At 45.2% G+C, this 20,546-nt stretch overlaps 1 protein-coding gene across 9 annotated transcripts in view; it reads right to left on the bottom strand.

The window, feature by feature from the left end:
• Positions 1-20,546, bottom strand: part of PTPN12 (protein tyrosine phosphatase non-receptor type 12) — a 151,628-nt gene that overhangs the window by 70,748 nt on the left and 60,334 nt on the right. For all 9 annotated transcript variants that reach the window (XR_006292467.1, XM_037889213.2, XM_043552101.1 and 6 more), the window contains 4 exons: positions 14,972-15,080; positions 4,084-4,160; positions 1,901-1,996; positions 590-628 (listed from right to left, as the gene is read on the bottom strand). Coding sequence is in view for 8 of the 9 variants with exons in the window: in XM_037889213.2 (XP_037745141.1) it covers positions 590-628; positions 1,901-1,996; positions 4,084-4,160; positions 14,972-15,080 (321 nt within the window). In the remaining variant the exon portion in view is untranslated. The remainder of the gene's footprint in view (positions 1-589; positions 629-1,900; positions 1,997-4,083; positions 4,161-14,971; positions 15,081-20,546) is intronic.

The following is a 20,546-nucleotide window of genomic DNA, read 5'->3' as shown; positions in this document are numbered from 1 at the left end:
GGGGTTAGCAATAGTTGCTGCACAGTTTCCCTGTGGCACTGGAAATACCCACTAATCTAGGGAGCATGACAGCAATATCAGCCCTTCCTGTCTCCTCATCTGACATGGGGTTTGATGGACTCAAAATCAAGATTCCTTATTTGATAAATGGGGTTTTTTATGCCTAAAACTGCACTATAATCTCCACAGTGAGAAGACCAGCAGCAGTACAGCTACCATTAGTTCATTTTAATTCATAGAGATCCTTTTATAACTGAAAATAAAAATTAGCTTGGATTCTATTCAGGTATTCTACTCAGGTTGCACCTTGCTAGCACCATGGTACAGTTATCAGAAAACAGCTGCTTTCTAGAATGAAAAAGTGGCCAAATTCACTGATTTTCTATGCATATTGACACAACTTGGCTTGTGGAAGTAGATTTGTGAACTCTCTCCATAAAGAATGACAAGAATAAAGGCTCTTTTACTTGGTGCAATTGAGCTATATTTGTAGCTATTGACTTTACATAAAAAGTCTCAATAATTAAAACACTGTCCTAGCCAGTGGGGCTGCAACATTTATTCATATTTCCATTTTAAGCATACATACCCGTCCCATTTCAAACTCTCGACAAGCCATTACAATTATCTGAAAAAGGAAGAAATATATAACTACAGGAAGTTAACATTTTAACATCTTTCATGAAAGTTCAGAACTTTGCCATCTGAGAAAGTGCTCAGACTGACTGCCTATTACTGAAGTGTTTAAACCTTTGTTAAAATCTAAATACAAGTTTTGCATATTAAGAATTGCACACATGCAGAAGTATGTATTTTTAATATTAACTTTATTTAAATACTAAACACTGAGTCTGAATTTTAATCACTTATAGCTAATCTACTCAAATAGCAATAGTAATTTCTTACATCCATTAGCTATTTGTATTCATTGCCATCCTAATGTTTTTAAATTAACAGAGAGAGAAGTCAGTCTATAAAAGTTATACACTTAAGTTCTTACATAGAATGACAAGTTGTGATTGACCTTGCCATTTTTATACAATGTACGCGGTTATATGCTTTACAAGCAAACACAGCCATAGTTGGCTTAGTTAAATTGCCTGGAAAGAACCAGGACAGATTTTTGCACTGACCATACATAAATAAAGAAATAAATATTCAAAATTTTAAAATGTAACTTACTGCTATTTTTCATGGAGTTATTTGTATTACCTTAAACCTCTAGATAGGAAATCTTTAAATGTTAAGCAATTCATTGTACTATGGAGTAATATTAAGTTTCCCCAGTCACTAAATCACTGTTTTAATTGGTAAATATTAAAATAGATTTTAAATGTTCTTCAGTTATGAACATTTATGAATGAAAGCTGTACAATTATGAAAGGCTCATGAATTAGTAGAAAAGAGATGAGTTTCATAGTACTAAAGCTTCCACTTAATTCATTACAACAGTGCAAAACTAAATCACTACATGAACTCTAAGAGAAAGACTACTCCTAAGCTCTCTTTTTTTTAAATGTTTGAATCCTTATTTCTGATATCGATTTTGCCAGTCCATACTGGACTAATTAGAGTGATAAACCCTATTCCAGGAAAATGATTAATGATCATTTGAGCTGTTTGTATACCATAAAAATAATTTTATTGGCAATATTTAAATTTAATGTTTTCCCACAGTTTTCATTCATACTATAAAAAACAAGTTATGTTTCAACACTGTAGGTCACTAAGGTTTTAGCCAGTCTGTAGAATTTTTGGCAGAAGTCCAAATTGCTCAATTTTTGTAAACATTCCTTTCTGCTAACAGCTCCAAAAGACTCTGAAAATGTATTTTTAGTTGCTCAATATTCATCACCATGTATGTATGTAACAAGTTTAAAAAGAGAAGTAGGGTACTTACTGCAACATTGTACTCCCATATCATTCTCCAGAAATCTATTACTGTATTTGCTAATGGTCCCTGGGTAGCAACATATGCTTTTGGCCCATGTACTCCCTAAAATTGCAAAAGAGAGAAACAGCTGAATGTTCATGATAGAAGTCTGGTTGTATTGGATAAAAAAAATCCTTATTTCATAATTTAAATGTAAATCTAGAATCTCTTTTCAGTGTCCTCCTTTCACAAACTGATATTTTGTTCCATATCCAAAAAAATGGCAGAAATAGCCTCCACCACACTTCCAAACAGCTGACTTGATGTAAAAGCAGGGGGTAAAACAGTGGGAATTTTACAAGAGTATGTCTACACTGCAGCTGGAAGCTGCCTTCCAGCCAGGGTAGATGGATATGCGCTCATGCCACACACACAGAAACACACACGCACACAAGCAAAGTAGATACTCGAGCACAGGCTAGCCACCAAATAACAAGCCCACCTAACTTCATGCATCTGAGCTCAGGTGGCTAGCTTGTGCTGCAACATCCACATTGCTATTTTTAATGCGCTAGCTCAAGGAGGGCTACAACATGTCCATCTACTCAGGCTGGGTGAGATGCTCCCAGCTACAGTGTAGACGGACCCCTGTTGGCTTCAAATGGACGAGGATTTCACAGTTGTAAATTCTTACATTATGCCAGCATAAAAAATTAAGACCAAAGAGTTCAGTAAATTTATTTATTTATTGATTGATTGAAAAGGAAAGTTTGTACGGAAGTTCCAATTCTGCAATATTTCCCTTGCTTTATATATTTGTTAAAAATGAGAAAAAACAAATACTTTAGATTTAAATCTGAAAGCATGCTTCATATTAAAATTTGCCCACCAAAAAAAGTTCTAAGAAAACGTGCAGAATTATTTACATAAGAATGGCCATACTGGGTCAGACCAATGGTCCATTTAGCTCAATATCCTAACTTCCAATAGCGGCCAACGCCAGATACTTGAGAAGCAATGAAAAGAACAGGGCAATTTTCAAGTGATCTCTGTGGACTAGTCCTCTGTGGACTAGTCTTAGGGACACCCAGAGAATAGGGTTGCATGCCTGACCGTCTCTGCTAGCAAGCATTGATGGATCTATCTTCATGAATTTATCTAATTAATTTTGCAACCCAGTCATAATTGTTTTACTTTTTAATTTTGATTTAGTTACATTTAATTTAATTTTGATTACTAGTGTTTAAATTTCTTCTTTTAACTAGTATTACATTTCAAAGCTTAATTTTTCAATGTAGAAGTTTTACAGGACAGTTTTAGTCAGAACATTTTTATTTTTAAGTCAAAAGCAGCAAATATTCTCAGACAACGAACAAAAATTTTACTGAACTTTGAAGTATTTGATAAAAATTTCTCAAATCAATTTTATATCCAAGTAATGAAACTTTTTTTTTAAAAAAAGCAAGAATTAGAGATTAAAAGCATGCCCACTGAAGAAAAGTGGATCAGAGTTCCAGAGAAACTTAAAAATGTCACTTCAGATCATACAGGCAAAAGGCAAAGCATAACAGCATCCTACCATGACTCTACTACCTGAAAAGTAGGTTTTCAGAAAGAATGCTACTTCTATTGTATTAAAATAATCCCCCTGCCCCCGAATAGTGATCAAATATTTGCTAAACATTGGAAGATCTGTATATAAATAATATTCTATATCTACCATCTCCATGCAGTGGTGAGCCTTTGCAAAAGCTCACCACTGCATGGAGATGTAGAGATACGTTGATACGTGCTTGAATATTCTATAATTAATATGCAAACTAGGTATATACAACTTATTTTGTCTTAAAATATCTTATTTTCCTGTGAACAGCCTGTCTTATAAATGTTATCTGGAACTATATATCAAAAGAATGACAGATTTGCAGTTTTACTGCACTGAAATCGTGATAGGTTAGCCAATTCCGAACTAAATTTTTTAATAGAAGTACAACGTATAGTATACTATAAAGTAACATTAGACATTAACTCATTTAAAGTACACACCAACATGTTTGAAAATTAAATAAAATTATGCCAACTGGAAATGTTCTATAGTAAGATTGAGTTCTTATTTCATAAGGTTTGTAAAATATTAAAGATTAAAATTGCATTTCTATGAAATCAAAACTCCAAAAGGTATTTTAATGTAGTCAGATGTTAATACATACCTTAATAAAATTTGCATTGATATAGTCTGAATCTTGCGGGAGTGTTTTTAAAGTCAGTTTAACCCGGCTGTGGTCAACTAAAAGAAGATAGTTTTTTAGTGAAGAATTATAGCATGTGTTAAGATATACCTATTACATAAATAAAAATATTGCGTGATGCAGCAAATTAAACAAAATGTTTCTTAAGGTGCATAATAGTTTGTAGCAGATACTAGTCAGTCAATGAAATTAGCAATTTCTGAATAAGCTAATTTAGGTGGGAAAGGGCAGGAAAGACCTACAGCTGTGCACTTAGAGCTTCTCAGTGGATCTCCAAGCAATTTACAAACATGGCTAATTATTGGGAATCCTAAAAAAAAAAATGTTTACCATTGTATTGTTTTAAACAACTCCAATTTGTCAACATTAAGCAAAAATTTAATACAGTATTAAATATAACAATACTTATATCTATACAAGCTTTTATATAGAGCTTTTCCTCTGTAGATCTCAAAGTATCATTAATCCAGTTTTACAGATGGGAAACTGAGTAAGAAATAGCTAGAGTGACTTGCCCAAGGTCATCCAGTAGATCAGTGGTACAGCTGGGAATAGAACCTAGGTCTCCGGAGTCCTGGCCAGAACTCTATTAAGGTCACACTTTATAATTGTTGCCTTTGAGTGTCTGGGTTAGAATTAAAGGATATTTGCTGTCACAGTTAAGGGCAACTACATTGTATTCCCCCTCTATAGTTCACCAAGGGCACTTACTATGTTCCCAGCTAATTAGCCATCACCTTTCTTGGGAAGTTTCAGAGTAACAGCCATGTTAGTCTGTATTCGCAAAAAGAAAAGGAGTACTTGTGGCACCTTAGAGACTTACCAATTTATCTGAGCATGAGCTTTCGTGAGCTACAGCTCACTTCATCGGATGCATACTGTGGAAACATATGCATCCGATGAAGTGAGCTGTAGCTCACGAAAGCTCATGCTCAAATAAATTGGTAAGTCTCTAAGGTGCCACAAGTACTCCTTTTCTTCTTTCTTGGGAAGACACTCATGTCTCCCTCCTGACTGGGGTTTTCCCCTGCCTAACACAGTGATATTCCCAGCAAGCCAGACTGCCTAAATAGACCAGCAGTTTTGCTTTGCTTTCTCTTCAAAGGCTACAAGCCACTGTAATTGCCAGCAGTTATAAATTACCACACAGCCCTTTATAAGAAAGCACATATATTTTTAAGGTGAAAACATTACAGAGAAAATGTATTAAAAAAAATAAAAGAACCACATACATCCTAATAAGCTTACCAGAGATCACACCCCAGCTACAGCAGGGGCTCTGGTAGGAGTCAGTCCTTCAAACCCAACAAAAAGTGGTTTTTCCCCCTGTGGTTACAAGTTCATAACAGCTTTAGTTCAGAACTAGCCCACCCTCCCCCGGAATAAGTTAGTTTTTCCTTTATAAAGCTTGGGCCTTTGGTTGAGACTCCAGTAACAGGTAATCTTTACCAGACAATGGCTCATGCCTCAAGGCTGGGTTTTTGCATTACTAGAAGTGGGGAATTTACATTCATCTTGAGATTTCTCCAGTCAAACCTCTTGACACTTGTTTGTCCCAGAAGTCCATTCTTGTCTGGAACATTGTTCACTACAGTCCTTTGAAATTCATAACACTTCCAAGAGTTCACCTCACATTTCTCCCCTAGAGAGATTACATATAATCCCAGCCCACAATAACCTTTGCATATAATACAATGGACTCCAAAGATACTTAAACTTAATTCAACAAGGGTTTTCAACGATATTGCAGGAAACTGCCATATCTGTCAATTGACATTGTTACTTCCATTTTTCTAACAGCCAAAGTTGTTATTTGCCTCTCAAATGAAAATATGGCAACACATTCCCAACAAAGAGTGCTAAACACTGACAAGGGAACGCAGCTGGTTGAGAAGACCAGATGCTGATCACATGAACTATAGTAGGAGGATACTGAGTGTGGCCTGGGAGAACAGTATACAACAAACTAGTTGAGACACAGCATTTAGGCAGTTTCTTAGCATATTTTGTCTCCTGAAAAAGCATATACGAAGAGGTAGGAGGAAAAAGGCTTTGCAAGCAAACTTTAGGATAAAGACCCAAGGGCTCAGGTTCCCTCTGCCTACCCAGCTTTCAATAGAGCATTCCAACTGACTTCCGGATTGCTACAACCTATTTAGAAATTTCTAGCCATGGGCATTTCAGCCAGAAACACCAATAATATACTAGATGCTCGGTGAAGTAGCATGCAATATATCAGAAGCAGAATTTCCACGTAAGCTTTTAAAGCAAAATTCAACCAAGATTGCCAATTTTTTGTTTTGGATAGAAACAAAGGGAAACAATGGAAACGTTTTCATTAACACTATAAATCTCTGGTTTACACCTAAAACAGAGTATTTGTTTCAGCTTGTCTTGCCTTTTAGATTTAGCAGGCATCTACTCAGATGTTCCTGTATTTGGACAGTTTATATTTGTTGTATTAACCATAAGCAACTGAGCCTTCAACATAAAATAAGTAACTCAGCCACAAAGCTTTAGTGACCAGAAAGTGTTGCGATTGAACAGTTGTGCAAGATTAGTATAACAGCCAGGGATTTTGTTTTAAGTACTCTAGGTTACTGAACCCTTTGAAGCACACATTCAGCTCTGTTTAGGAATTGAGGATATGCTGATATTGCTCCATAAGAACCGTCATATTCAAGTGGTTTATTTACAAGTACACAACTATAAATGCTTACATTTTAAGCTAAGAATTTCAACTGGGAAGGTTCTTTCTCTAGAGACAGATACACTAATGAAGGTTTGCCCAGTGATGTAGCAGCTCTCTCCATCTACTCAAGAACCTTAGTAATCTTTCTAGTTTGTTGCTTGGATAATTTTATGATTCAGGAAAGTTACAGGTCTTGAAGTATAGTTGAAGTTAGTGAATTCTATTGTAGTGTCATTTCTGTGATTATTAAGGGGATACCAGGAAGTTAATCCTTTTTAGGTGCTATGGAAAAAAAAAAAAAACTAATCCTGCTCAGTAACAGTTAGTACACTTAGTTGACACTTTCAATATAACACAAGTAAAGAGACAAACATATTAACATTCAACTGAATATAGCAAATACATCTGTAGGTAATCCACGTTATTGGTCAATTGTGCATTCCATTTGATTGTGATGCCTCACAATTATTTGACATTCCCATTAATGCAATATTGAATAATAAATCCTGTTTTAGGTTGTTTCAAACTTACTCTAAATCAAAAACAGTGTTCTAGAGTGGAGACTGTCCTTGGAGTCTAAGCTCAGGCAACATTGTTACTGACTTTCAATTTGGCTGTGGCCTGGGACAAGCCTTAGGTCATTTGCAAATCAAAATAAAAAAAAGAATTAAAAAAATAGCGATGTGCCTTCCCCCACACCCCTCCTTCAGAATATAGAAAGGAGGCTTTAAACTTTTAAAACAAGCCTTTTAAAAAAATACCCATTAGAAATTCATATCTTGTCTACCCTATTTTCCGCAAAGACACTGTAGATGGCTGGAGATTTAGGAGGGTTTTTTGTATCTTGTAGAGTTTTTTTAAATTAGAGAATCTGCATGAAAAGTGGGTCTTTGTTTCTGCTCTTGTGGCTCAATCCCCAGCAAAAAAGGAAAGATGGTGCTCTCCACAGCAATTAACTGTGAGGTCAAGAGTGTATTAAGTCTTCAGGTGGAGAATAAGCGTCAGTAGCAAGCCAACCCCTAAGGAAAGAAGACCCTGTTTTCAACCAAATGTTGTTAACACGAATGGAAATATAGGAAGTAGGCCATAAGAATTACTTCCAAACAGCACGCTTTCCAAACCTTTTCATTAGATATCAGTAACAAAGTATCACTTATGTGTTGCTACAATAATTTCCTCCAAGCAAACATTTTTGGCAGGTTAATACGTAACGCTCCTCAAAGCGCCAGTTTTACTCCTGGGCTAATTCTGCACCACTGTGCATATGCAGAATTCATATCCCCCCACAGATTTCTTTGCTTCCCTGCAGAAAATTGACTTTCTGACAGGGAAGCAAAGGGCAGCTGCAAGAGCAGTCACGCACCACTCCCTAGCAGCACAGGCACATCATTTCAGGAGCAGCTGGCAGAGAGGCAAATCACCGCAGGTCTGGGGACACCCCAGCTAGTGGCTCCTACCCTGATCTGGGATCAGCTGCTAGTCCTGGCTTGACTGGAGGCAGAAGACAGGACTTCCTTTTCCCCTGCAAGGAGTTGCTGGGGCTGTGTCAGATGCACCCCCAGAAACCTTCCCCAGCTGCAGGAAGCTCAGCATCCTCCCTGCCTCCTGACCCCATCGCTCCACAGCTGAGGAGGGAGGGGGTCACTGTATGGGGAGCTGCTCCCCCATCCGCCCAACCCCCGTGCAGCTGGACCTCCCATACCCAGACACCCCTGCCAAGTCTCACCCAATACATCCAGAACCCCCTTAGCCCGCCATACCCAAACCACACCCCACTGAATCTCAACCCTGGCATTTGGAGCCCCCCTGCACTTAGACCACACCCCACGGAGCTCCCTGCACTCAAACCCCCACCCTGATGCCCCACCCCCTGCACCACTTTGAGCCCCCACATGCAGACCTCCATGTGACTGACCCCCAACTAGCTGCACCCAGACCTCTACCCCACCAAGCTCTACTTCCCCAGGCACCCCCCCACACTTAGACCCCAACACCCAGACTCCTCTGCTGAGCCCCACCCATCTTTACCTGGAAGCTCCTGCAGAGTCCCATTGCCCCTGCACCTGGAACCCACAACGAGCCTCTGTGCATCCAGATCTTCCCATACCTAGACCTCCCACTGAGCTGCCTGCGCCCAGATTGTCCCACACAAAATCCTCTCACTACACACCTGGATTCCCCCCACACTGAGCCCCTTCACACTTGGATCCTGCCTGGTTGAGCTTGCCTGCTCCGCACCTGGTGCGCCTGGCACAGAGGGGCAGGGCCCCAGAGTGTTTCTGGGGCAGGCCCAGGCCTTGTGCTGTGTCAGGGCAGCTGCAGCCTCACGGCTGAGTCTGTGTCCCAGGGGTAGGAGGGCTGCAGTGTGATCCCCCACCTTCATGCAGCCAGTGGCCTGTGCTCCCCACTGCCATGCTGGAGCCTCTACATTTATTTATTAACAAATGAAACTTGCAGAATTTTAAAATATTGTGCACAGAATTTTTAATTTTTGGCCCAAAATGCCCTCAAGAGTACAGTTTATAGAACTACAAGAAGAGCTGCAACCATCACTAGTTTTAAGAGACAGTACACTTTTAAAAAAAAATAAAGATACAGAGAATCCCTATGAGAGTAGGTTATATTGCTATTATAGTAGCAACATAGTTATTGCCATGTCATACTCTTTAATCCTATTTCACCCAAACACAAAGCTCAGTTGCAAAAATTCATTTATGAAAATTGTTGAAAATATTCAGAGATGGGCTTATCATGCAGCCTGGTTCCACTCCCTGGGTCTCAACTAAATCACCTACCTACACTTCTGGTTCCCAACTTCTCTAGCTGCAAGCTGAACTCAAATCCTGGTTCACCAGCCCTCTGCTGCCAAGCTCCATGGAACATTACAGAAAGCATGCATTACAGAAAGCATGTTATCAAATTAACCCCGCTTTGTAGGGAAAGCTGGAGAGCATGAAGCAGCAATAGACAGGTTCACTATGGCAGGGAGACAAACCAAGATGTCAGGTGTCTGGCTGCAGCAAAATGACTTCACAGCCCATTAGGCAGTGGGGGCCGTTGTCTGGTATGTAGGAAAAGGTGTGTGGCCCCTTTAGAGGGTAGATATGCAGAAAGTGACTTGCTGTAGCAGCTTCAGACAAGGTCAGCATAGGAATGCTGACCCATCCCCCCCCACCAGATGACTGGAAGAGAGGGAAGACTATTTAGGTCTCACCTGGACTAGGCAGAACAGCAGGAACTAAAGCACTTTGTTCTCTCATTATGCTATGTACACATACAAAATGGGAAAGGACTGCCTAGGAAGGAGTACTGCAGAAAAGGATCTGGGGGTCATAGTGGACCACAAACCAAGTATGAGTCAACAGTGTAACACTGTTGCAAAAAAAGCAAACATCATTCCGGGATGTATTTGCTGGAGTGTTGTAAGTAAGACACGAGAAGTAATTCTTCCACTCTACTCCACGCTGATTAGGCCTCAGTGTTGTGTCCAGTTCTGGACGACATTTCAGGAAAGATGTGGACAAATTGGAGAAAGTCCAGAGAAGAGCAACAAAAATGATTAAAGGTCTAGAAAACATTAGGAAAAACTGCGTTTGTTTAGCCTGGAAAAGAGAAGACACAGGGAACATGACAACAGTTTTCAAGTACATAAAAGGTTGTTACAAGGAGGAGGGAGAAGAATTGTTCTTCATCACCTCTGAGAATAGGACAAGCAGCAATGAGCATAAATTGCAGCAAGGGAGATTTAGGTTGGACGTTAGGAAAAACTTCCTGTCAGGGTGGTTAAGCACTGGAATAAATTGCATAGGGAGGTTGTGGAATCTCCATCATTGGAGATTTTTAAGAGCAAGTTAGACAAACACCTGTCAGGAATGGTCTAGATAATACTTAGTCCTGCCATGAGTGCAGGGGACTGGACTAGATGACCTCTCGAGGTCCCTTCCAGTTCTATGTTTCTGTGAAGTAGCAGATTGTCTTTCCCCCCGTTTTGCTGTTCTCACCACACAACCCACAGCAGAAGCAGAAAAGGAGAGAGTTTCAGCTCATTGGCGTGGGGCTTTAACAGAACGGTGAAAACAGGAAGGGGGGTGTCCCCCCACCTTCCTGCTGGTCATAGCAGGCATGTTAGAGCTGATGGGATAGGGAGTTCCAAACTCAGCTCATGGGGGACCAAGAGGAGCTCGAGGGGCCACGGGAAACCAGGGGGTAGGATCCTCGCCGTATGGGCAAAGGGTTGGACACAGGACCACAGTTGGCAGATACCAGGGTGGTTTCCATCTACCAAATGGATACCGCTTTACTGTGAAGTAACAGATCTGGAGGGAAGCTAACACACCCTGTAGTGAACTAGCTGGGTACGGGGGAGGGGATGCCAACAGAGCATTGATTCAAGTTGTCTGGGCAGTTGCTTCCAAAGTTGTTTCTACAATACTACAAGGCTTACAAGGTATAATGGGTTGCCCAGAGCCAGGACACTTGAAAGAACGGATTGCAACAGAGGAGAGCGACATGACTGGCCGTGGTGAGTCTGATCAGCACCAAATACAGGTTGAAGGGTGTTAAAGTGAGTCCCTTCCATCCAGTGATGGTGTCTGTAGGGGAGACCTCAGTGGGGTTCAAGGAACTTGCTCCCACCTAGGTCCCCTGAGAAGAAAAGTGGGTGAAATGGGAGGGTGGTCTCTTACCCTTCCCTCCAAGACGGCAGGAGACACTGAACCTAGTGGAGTAGCAGAACAAGCAAACAGGCTATGTGGGGGATCTGTTCTCCTAAGAGCTGTGTTGGAGATGTCTGGGGTACACACACCTTCTACAGAAGTTATGGCATTACACAGCCTTCAGCTGTTGCAGCAGCTGGGAGCTTCCACAGGTGAGGGAGGTCTGGAAGTAGTTTTAATGAAAACCCAAGGCTCCAGCTTGGGAGACAGGTGATCATCACATGAGGCAGACTGCTCACCAGGGGGCAGAAGCCCTTAAACGGGGGATGATTTATGAGAACCCTAAAACTCACCAACTGATCGGGTATGTGAATTCACAGGACAGAATTGCTTTCCCGGGGCAACTGGTAAGTAACAGGGCACTGAGGGTGCCAGTCACGAGTATGGTTATGCTGGGGTGGCTGACCCAATGGGAGTTCACTTTATCAGCACTATTAAAGATAAAATTGAGAGGTGAATTTGTAGACATCACTGTTGCACAGGGGGGTGCTGACAGAGAATAAGTTGGGGCAAAGCAAGCAGGGTAATGAAATGCCCAAGCAGCCACGGGTGACTAGAACTTGGGAAAACTGGGAAGCTGCCTTCCTGATCTAGTCGGGCTTTATTGCAGAGGCTTACCTAGACAGAAGCTCAGCACTGTTCAAATATATGGATATAAATCAGGTGCACATCTCATACGGTACGGGGCATGGTTTGGTTTATCTATGAGGAACAGGTTCCTCATAGATAAACCAAACATAAGAGTTTTCTGGTTTTTACTTCGATACCAACATAAATCTTTTTCTTCCCTAGTTCACTGAAGGATTTCCTGAATATCTGAAGATATTCACACCTCAAATGAGCAGGAATTATACTTCTAGACTTCTGACTTTCCTGAATGTCACCAAATTCACTGAGGTCTGCCCTGCTTTTCATATAGCTGTTGAACACTTAATTCATTTCCCAACTCCCCTGCATACAGCTGTGTTCTGCAGAACTAGCATGGGTATTTTTTCTAGTATATTTCTATTTAAATAACTAAAAAGACATAAATGAAGGCTCTAAGTACCCAAGCACACCATTAACACCACAATTAAATCTCAGCAACGTTAAAATGATCATTCAACAGTGCACAAGTCAACCAACCAGACATCTACCAAGACTTCTTTCCATCCCTTCATTGTTATGGGAAGCATACATTTAGCCTTCTCCATAAGTTCCTATCAAACAGATGTCTTTTCAGCATATCTGGACTATTTCAGACCAAGGTTGGGAGCTGCAGACTCTTGGAGCCCTCACTATCTGCCAGCCACTGACAGACTGGAAAGATTTCTTTCTGCCAAAGACATCAAGAGGTTTAGGGTCTTAGAAACCATTAACCTCCTTGTGCCTCCCTGGCTGTTAATCTATGTCATAATCATGGCACTGTCCAACTGAAACTCTTCTACACAACTGTCAGTGGTTCTGAAAATTCAATACAAAGAACCTCACTGCATTGGTGACTGGCCTGTTTATGGTTCACTTTCATTCTCTGTTCATTAACCCTGGACTATTGCTTTCCCTAAATGAGCATCCTAACCCTGTAGGTTGGCACCTGTATTCAAACACCTTCCACTCCAGAAGTGGTCAATAGTCAGTCATTCCTTCGTGGATAGCAACTGTTTCAGATAATGCCACACCTTCTTAGATATCTTCAGATATAAAATCATCTGTGGTACCACAACTTCCTTCTACTGCACCAGAAAGACTTCAAATGGACTACTGGAGAAGTAGGCTAAGGGCACTACAACTTGACTTTCCACCACTGATCATAGCACCTGCAGCAACTCCACACTGTTCTCCCGAATGAATAATCAAAGCTTTGCCCTATCTCTGAAGTTTGTCATTTTCTCTTGTAGAAGCTGCTTATTAGGTCTTTTAATTGTTCCATGACCTACCAGCTCCTACTAGAGACTGAAAGAACTCTTCTGGTTTATTACCTACTCATTGCTTATTGGGAAACTGCAAACCTCTGACACTCCCGGCCTGGCTGTTTACAGATTGGCTCTAACCAGTCAGTCAGTCATCCAGGTAAGGATGGACACCTGCATTTTCTTTCAATGCTGCAGCCAACACTATCATAATCTTGGTAATTGTACTTGTGGCTGTAGCCAGTCCAAAAGGCAGGGCTTGTTGCTGAAAGTGCTGCCTCAGGATGGCAAACTGTATACCTCCATGCTTCATCCCTACAAGATCCAGAGAACACAGAATGTACTCAAATACACGGACTGAATAATGGACTTTAAGGATTCCATGCTGAAAGCTGAGACTGAAGAGGACAACCTTTTTTAAATTCAGAACTGGTTGCAGACCTAGCATCATTTCTGGAACAGCAGAGTATGAAATCCAATGGCACCTTAAAGACTAACACTTTTGGGCGTAAGCTTTCGTGGGTAAAAAACCCCACTTCAGCTTATGCTCAAAAATCTGTTAGTCTTCAAGGTGCCACCAGACTCCTCGTTTTTGTGGATACAGACTAACACTGCTAAGTATGAAATAAATCCCTGCACTTCTCTAATCTCCTGGGACTGGATTAATGGCCACTCTATTCTCAAAATATGATTTGTGTGTCTGAGCTCTTTGCCACTTGCTTATGTTAGAGCAACAAATGAATGAATTGCTGAAAGGGTTTACACTGAATATATGTAAAAGTATGATTTTACAATACCTTTGTCATTCCATCCCATTTCTCTATTTGTTATACTCTTTGTATTAAAAAAATTATTAATTGTAAGCTCTTCTGCCAGGACCATGTCTTCCTATGTGTTTATACAGTGTCTGGTACAATGGGGCACCAATCCTAACTGGGTGCTACCAAAATACAAAAACCAAACAAAAAAGGACTCAGGGATTGAAATCCCGCCCCCCCGCAAATTTTTGTCAGAGGTTTAAATTTAGCCTGTCTACAAGCAGCATCTGTCATACCACCACCAAAGCCACGTCTATAGTTTACATTGGTATGTCTTCACTTCCCACCCCAAGTAAGTAATTTCTGATCCCCTTAAGGGGGGCTGGGAGGAGAGGGAATCAATGCTAGACACCCAAACCTGAATTAAATTTCAAGACTGAATTAATTTTGAGTAACTGAATGAATTTGGTGCTTGTGAAGTGAAAAGTGCTGGTTTGACAGGCCTGGAGACCAAAGTCCCCTATTCACCGCAAGTTTGTTTTGTTTAGTTTTGTGAAGTAATATGCTTCTAAGTAATTTTAAAATACAAACTAGGAGGCTGAAATAACCATATATACCAGGGCAACGTTTCACTTTAAAGGCAGATTAAGAGTCTTGATAGTGAACCTTTATGCAGAGAATAATTTCCATCTAATTTAACTGTTCAACAGAATGTGAATAGTAAAACTGGGAAGATACATTAAAAAGGATAATTAACATTTTTCTTTGTTCTGTAGTAGAAGAATCAAAACTTACATGGCAATATGTCCTTATATCTGTTCTTTTTAACATTTTCTTCTTTTTCTCCAGTGACTGTTGGATAGATTTTTTCAGTTCTATATTTGGTTGATAATCTTCTTAACCTCTGAAATAAAGATGTTAAAATTTAAGCAACGTTAACGTGTCAACATAATGAAAGCTTTGAGGAAATGAAGGACATCACTATTGTACTTGCTTCACACTGTACTTCAAAAACAATCTATTCATAACTAAGGCTATAAGTGTGTCACGGAAGTCAGATTCTCTAACTTTCCAGGACTTCTGCAGTGGCTGGGACAGTCTCAGGTCACTTCCCCCTTCCCCCCGCAGCAGCAGGAGTTCAGGTGTGGGGGGGGGGGGGCAGAAATCAGGGCTCGGGGTAAGGACTCTGGGCAGCGCTTACCTTCGGAGGCTCCCTGGAAGCGGCGACATGTCCCTCCCTCTCAGCTCCTAGCTCCGCACACTGCCTCCGTCCACAGGAACCGCCCCCACAGTTCCCAGCCAATGGGAGCTGTGGAACCAGCACTTGGGGCAGGGGCAGCGTGCGGAGCTAGGAGCTGAAAGAGGGACATATTGCCACTTCCGGGGAGCCAGCTGGGGAGTCTGCCAGCCCCACCAACACCCCCGCCCCCCCCAACACCAGCGGTTGCCCCCTGCCCTCCCGAGCACCCGTGGCAAGATTTAGTCAGGGCTATTAGTACAAGTCATGGACAGGTCACAGGCCATGAATTTTTGTTTACTGCCTGTGACCCGTCCATGACTTTGATTAAAAATACCCGTGACTAAAACATAGCCTTATTCATAACTCACCCTTCCTCTTCCAATCTCTCCTGAGTAACAACTGTACTCAAACAATTAAAATGTCTGGAACACTAAATGCTGCAAACAAAGTTCTACTTTACACCCCTTAAAAATGAGATTTTATGGCCAGGAAGGAAAAAGGCAATAGACTAGTTTCTCTTAAGAGGAAAAAACCCCACGCCAATATTGCTTTAGAAGGGAGTGGTCAGAAATCAAGGTTTAAAAAGCACATTAAGTAGAATAGAGGAAAGGTAACAAAAACAAATCAGTTAAGATTTCCAGGTAGGAGAGCATGGTAGCAAATACAACCAAGTCAGTAAAAAAGAAAAGGAGTACTTGTGGCACCTTAGAGACTAAAATTTATTTGAGCATAAGCTTTCGTGAGCTACAACTCACATCATCGGATGCATTCAGTGGAAAATACAGTGGGGAGATTTATAAACACAGAGAACATGAAACAATGCGTGTTACCATACACACTGTAACGAGAGTGATCAGGTAAGGTGAGCTATTACCAGCAGGAGAGTGGGCGGGGGAAGGGGGAGGGAACGACTTTTTGAAGTGATAATCGAGGTGGGCCATTTCCAGCAGTTGACAAGAACATCTGAGGAACAGTGGGGGGTGCGGGGGGAGGGGAATAAACATGGGGAAATAGTTTTACTTTGTGTAATGGCCCATACACTCCCAGTCTTTATTCAAGGGTGGGGTAGTGAAGCGTGTGCAACACGAGCGTGTATAGATGGTCCCTTGGCGTGGTTTGGAAACAAACTGGCTGCATTTTATGCAGCCGGCTCGAGGTACGAGGAGGGGGAGGGCGGGAAGGCTCATGGGGCAGGGGGCTGATGGAAAGATCTGGAGGCCCTGGAGTGAGGGGCAGGCGGGGCGCACCCTCTCACAGGACCCGCTCGAGGAAAAACCGAGCTGCAGGAGGCAGGGCTGCCTCCACCTCCTGGAATACAGGCCGGGGGGTCATAAAGGTGGAGATCCACCCAACCCCCCAGGTTGTAGTCCAGGAGGTCTCCGATCTTGGTGACTCCAGCCAGGACCAACCTCCGGCACACCAAAGGGGACTCTACCACCGGCACACGAAGATGGGGATTGTGTAGTGGGGCTCCGCGAAGAGATCTACCCCCTCAGTGGCCACAAAGGACGCGATTGCTGAAACCAGCCTCCAGGCCCGGAGGAGGTCCTGGCAGCTCGGAGAGGTCTCGCGGAAGATTTCTCAAGTAGAGAAAAAAAGAGCTGCTAGTCATATCGGAGCCCTCGCAAGCGGCGGAGGAAGGCAATATGCTCCATGCCAAGCGACCTGCACTATAAAGGAGCCTCTGCAGGGCCTGGAGGCGGAAGACATGGATCTTCGTGCGCCTACACCTCAGGCCCTGTCCTCTCTCCTCCAGGGGGAGATGGAGAACACCTGCAGAGACCCAGTGCACTCCCGGCCAAAAACAACCTCCAGGACCAGCCTCTGGAGATTGGCCAGGAATACCGGGGGTGGGCACAGGGTGTTGAGTCGGTGCCAGAGCACGGACAGGACCAGTTGGTTAAGCACCAGCGCTCTTCCCCGGAGGGAGAGGCACCGGAGCAGTCAGGGGACATCTGTGGCGGCCGGGCTTGGCTCGATCCCACTCCTCGAGGGTGCAGTTGAAATCTCCACCCAGGACCAGGCACTCGCGAGGATCCAGAGAACCGAGGAAGGCGGACACCCACCGAAAGAAACACGCTTGCTCCGGGCCAGATGCTGGGGCACAGACATTGATGAGATGCAACATCAGCCCCTCCACCCAAACCCGGAGGTGCAGCAGGCGACCTGGCATGACCTCGGTAATCCGCAGCACCTCATGCCGTAGGTGCGGGGAGAACAGGGTCGCCACCCTGGCCTGACGGGCCGAAAGATGGCTAAAGTAGACCCTATCCCCCCACTCCAGCCGCCAGCTAGCTTTGGCAGCTGGGTCCGTGTGGGTATCCTGCAGGAAAATAACCGAGTACCCCCTCTCCTGAAGGAGGGAGAGCACCTGGCACCTGCGGAGACCCAACCTACAGCCCTGGGTGTTTAAAGTGGCAAAGATGGACAGCGACATGGGGAGGGCTGGGGATGATCCTTGCAGTCAGGGGCGGTAGCAGTTCCCATTGGGCCCCGCAGCAAACAGTGACCGACTCCAAAAGCCATCAGGGCATCACGGAAGCTGTGGGCCTGCTGGTAAGCTGCAGCATCCCGCTTCCTGGTCCCTTTGCCCTCCCCCATAATGGCCCTCACGGTCTGGAGAACAGGATGGAAATTGCCCCAGTGCTGAAGAGCAAGATGCACTCTGTTCGTGGAGCCACGAGTGTCTTCCAAGAAACAGCCCATCTCATTCCTCTGTGCGGCAGGGACTGGGGCCACAGACCCCGGGGCGTCACCCAATTGGATCCCCCTGCCGGCCCCGTGGTCTATCGAGACGGGCAAGCAGGGATCAGATCCCCGCCGTGATGCCCGTCCCGCTGGCGCCAAACCACCCAACTCAGCACTCAGCCCTAGAGACATTGGTGAAGGGAGAACTGCAGCCCCAGATGGGCCAGGAGAGAGAAAAACAAAAATCGCCTCTCAGGGGACCTCACAAAAAGAAAAAAAGGCAACACTGGGGGCAGCAGCAACAGGAGGAGGAAAGGAATAGAGATTAAGGACAGGAACAAGGGCTGGAACAGGGTCAGGGAGAGGACACAAATCTAGGATGGGAACAGGGTTGGGGCAGGGAACAGGAACAAAATCAGGGGCCCGAGTGACAGAGCCACCGGGACACGGTGCCCCTTGACCCAGCATGGTGGGCAAAAGGGCAGCAAGGGATTGGGGTGCCCCCACAACACCAGGCTCAGGTGCCCCACTTAACGAGGCACCCACGATTACAGCACTTAGGGGGCAAGGGCTGCGGCCCCGCTTCATAGGGCAGGGCGCCCCTGGGCTCAGAGCCTGGCCACTCAGCGTTGGCCGTCGCCTCACTGGGCACAGCAGCACCAGTCGGATTACCATTTGCTGCTGGGCAGATTGTCAGGTCCCGGGGCGGTGCAATGGCCAAAACAGGGATAACCGCCTGAGGCGGGGGAAAAAGGGAAAGGGGGGGGGGGGACAGACCACAAGTGCCCTGACCAAGGCCCCCTAGTTGGGGAGCATCCACCCGCTCGGTGGTTAGGGTCAAGCCTAGGGCCTCGATCTCATCAAAGATAAAGGTAAACTCCCCAATCACCTCTACGGGCTCCCCCTCAACAGCAGCCAGGGCAATAGGCACTGTGGCACCTACAGGGGGCACAGATGGCAAAGTGGCAGGAGGGACACCTTCCGCAACCCCCTCAGGGAGGGACTCCATAGGAGAAACGGTGCTACCTGCCACCGTGGCTGCAGTGGCCTCGGCCAACTCCAAACAATTAACATCAGCAGGGGAGTCAGCAGAAAGCCCAGCGCCAGCAACCCCTTCATAGTTTTACAGGGGGTCCCCTTCCCCCTCACCAATGAGGGGGAAGGGTGCTGGGCCTGTGCTCCCCGCTTTCGGTGCCTCCCTCGCATGAGCTCCCAGCTCCCCGAAGGGGCGGGCTGGCCAGCTGGGTAAGAGCTGGGGAGCGAGGGCGTTGACGGGCGGGTAAGGGAAGAGGCAGGCAGGACAGCGGGGGAAGGGACAGAATCCCGCCAAGGCAAGCTCTGCTCAAGTCCCACCACCGGCCCTCCCACCCTCTCCTCCGCAGGCCCTGGTCTATCACCCACCACAGCAGCGGGGTCCGCACACTCATCTGGGCATGTCGGGGGAGCCACCCCTGAGACCTGAGAGAAGTTGACATCGGTCACAGATGGAGGAGGGGTGACCCCAGGGTACGGGCGATCAGGGCTGCCAGCGATGGTAGAGCAGACGCCCTTCCAGGTAGTGGGGGTCCCAGATGCCCCTCTGAGCCAGGCTGGGGGGGAAGTCCCTCCAGATGTGCCCTGCCGCCTGGCCGAGAAAGCACTGGGCCTCCCCCGAGGAGTAGTAAACCCGGTACTGGGCCCCTCGATGGGGAACCAGAAAGGACCCCTCCAGAGGCCCCCCCCCATCACTTGAACCTGCACCTGCCGGCGGAACGACAAAACATGATGGAGGGCGGGGTCCTTACAGCCCAATGGTAGGGGGCTAAGGACAAACAAGGGTTTCCCCAGGGTGGAGAGGAACAGCAAAAGGGCGGCACTGGGGAGGAAGGGAGGAACAGAGGAGACCACCACCCGTATGCCCAGGTCCTCCAAAAGGCTCAAGGGGGACGTGAACGCCCCCGCCAAACCCCTCTCCACCGCCTCCTGGGCGGCAGCCTCCGATGACAGGAAGAACACCACCTTCCCAAACATCTTAGAGGCCGCCACCATGGCCGTGGGCCCCACCACCCGCGCCAACGCCCACACGTAGGTTTCTATGTGGGGCGAGGTTGGCACCAGGAGGCAACGCACCCAGTGCTCCCTGGTGAGGGTGGGAAAGGGGCCCCGGCTGCTGGGAATGGTATTCCGGGAGGCAGCTGGAGCAGACGGCGAGGTGGCGAGTGGAGGGGTCGCAGCCACCTGGGCGTACACCCTGGGGGCCGAGGGAGCGGCACCACCAGGGCTGGTGGAGGGAACAACAGGTAAGGGAGAAGGGGGGCTGCGGCTGTTGACGGGGCTGCAGCGGGAGAGGGCTCCACCGGCACAGGAGGTTTCACCTTCCGGGTGGGGCCCTTGCCCTTTTTCATCCCCCGGCTCTTCCCACCAGCCAAGGGAGCAGTTTCGGAAGTGGAGGTGGCAGAGGTC

This window comes from Chelonia mydas, chromosome 1 (assembly GCF_015237465.2).
Source record: "Chelonia mydas isolate rCheMyd1 chromosome 1, rCheMyd1.pri.v2, whole genome shotgun sequence".
Lineage (NCBI taxonomy): Eukaryota > Metazoa > Chordata > Testudines > Cheloniidae > Chelonia > Chelonia mydas.
The sequence above is the reverse complement of the archived record's forward strand: the minus strand, read 5'-3'. Positions and strand labels throughout refer to the sequence as shown.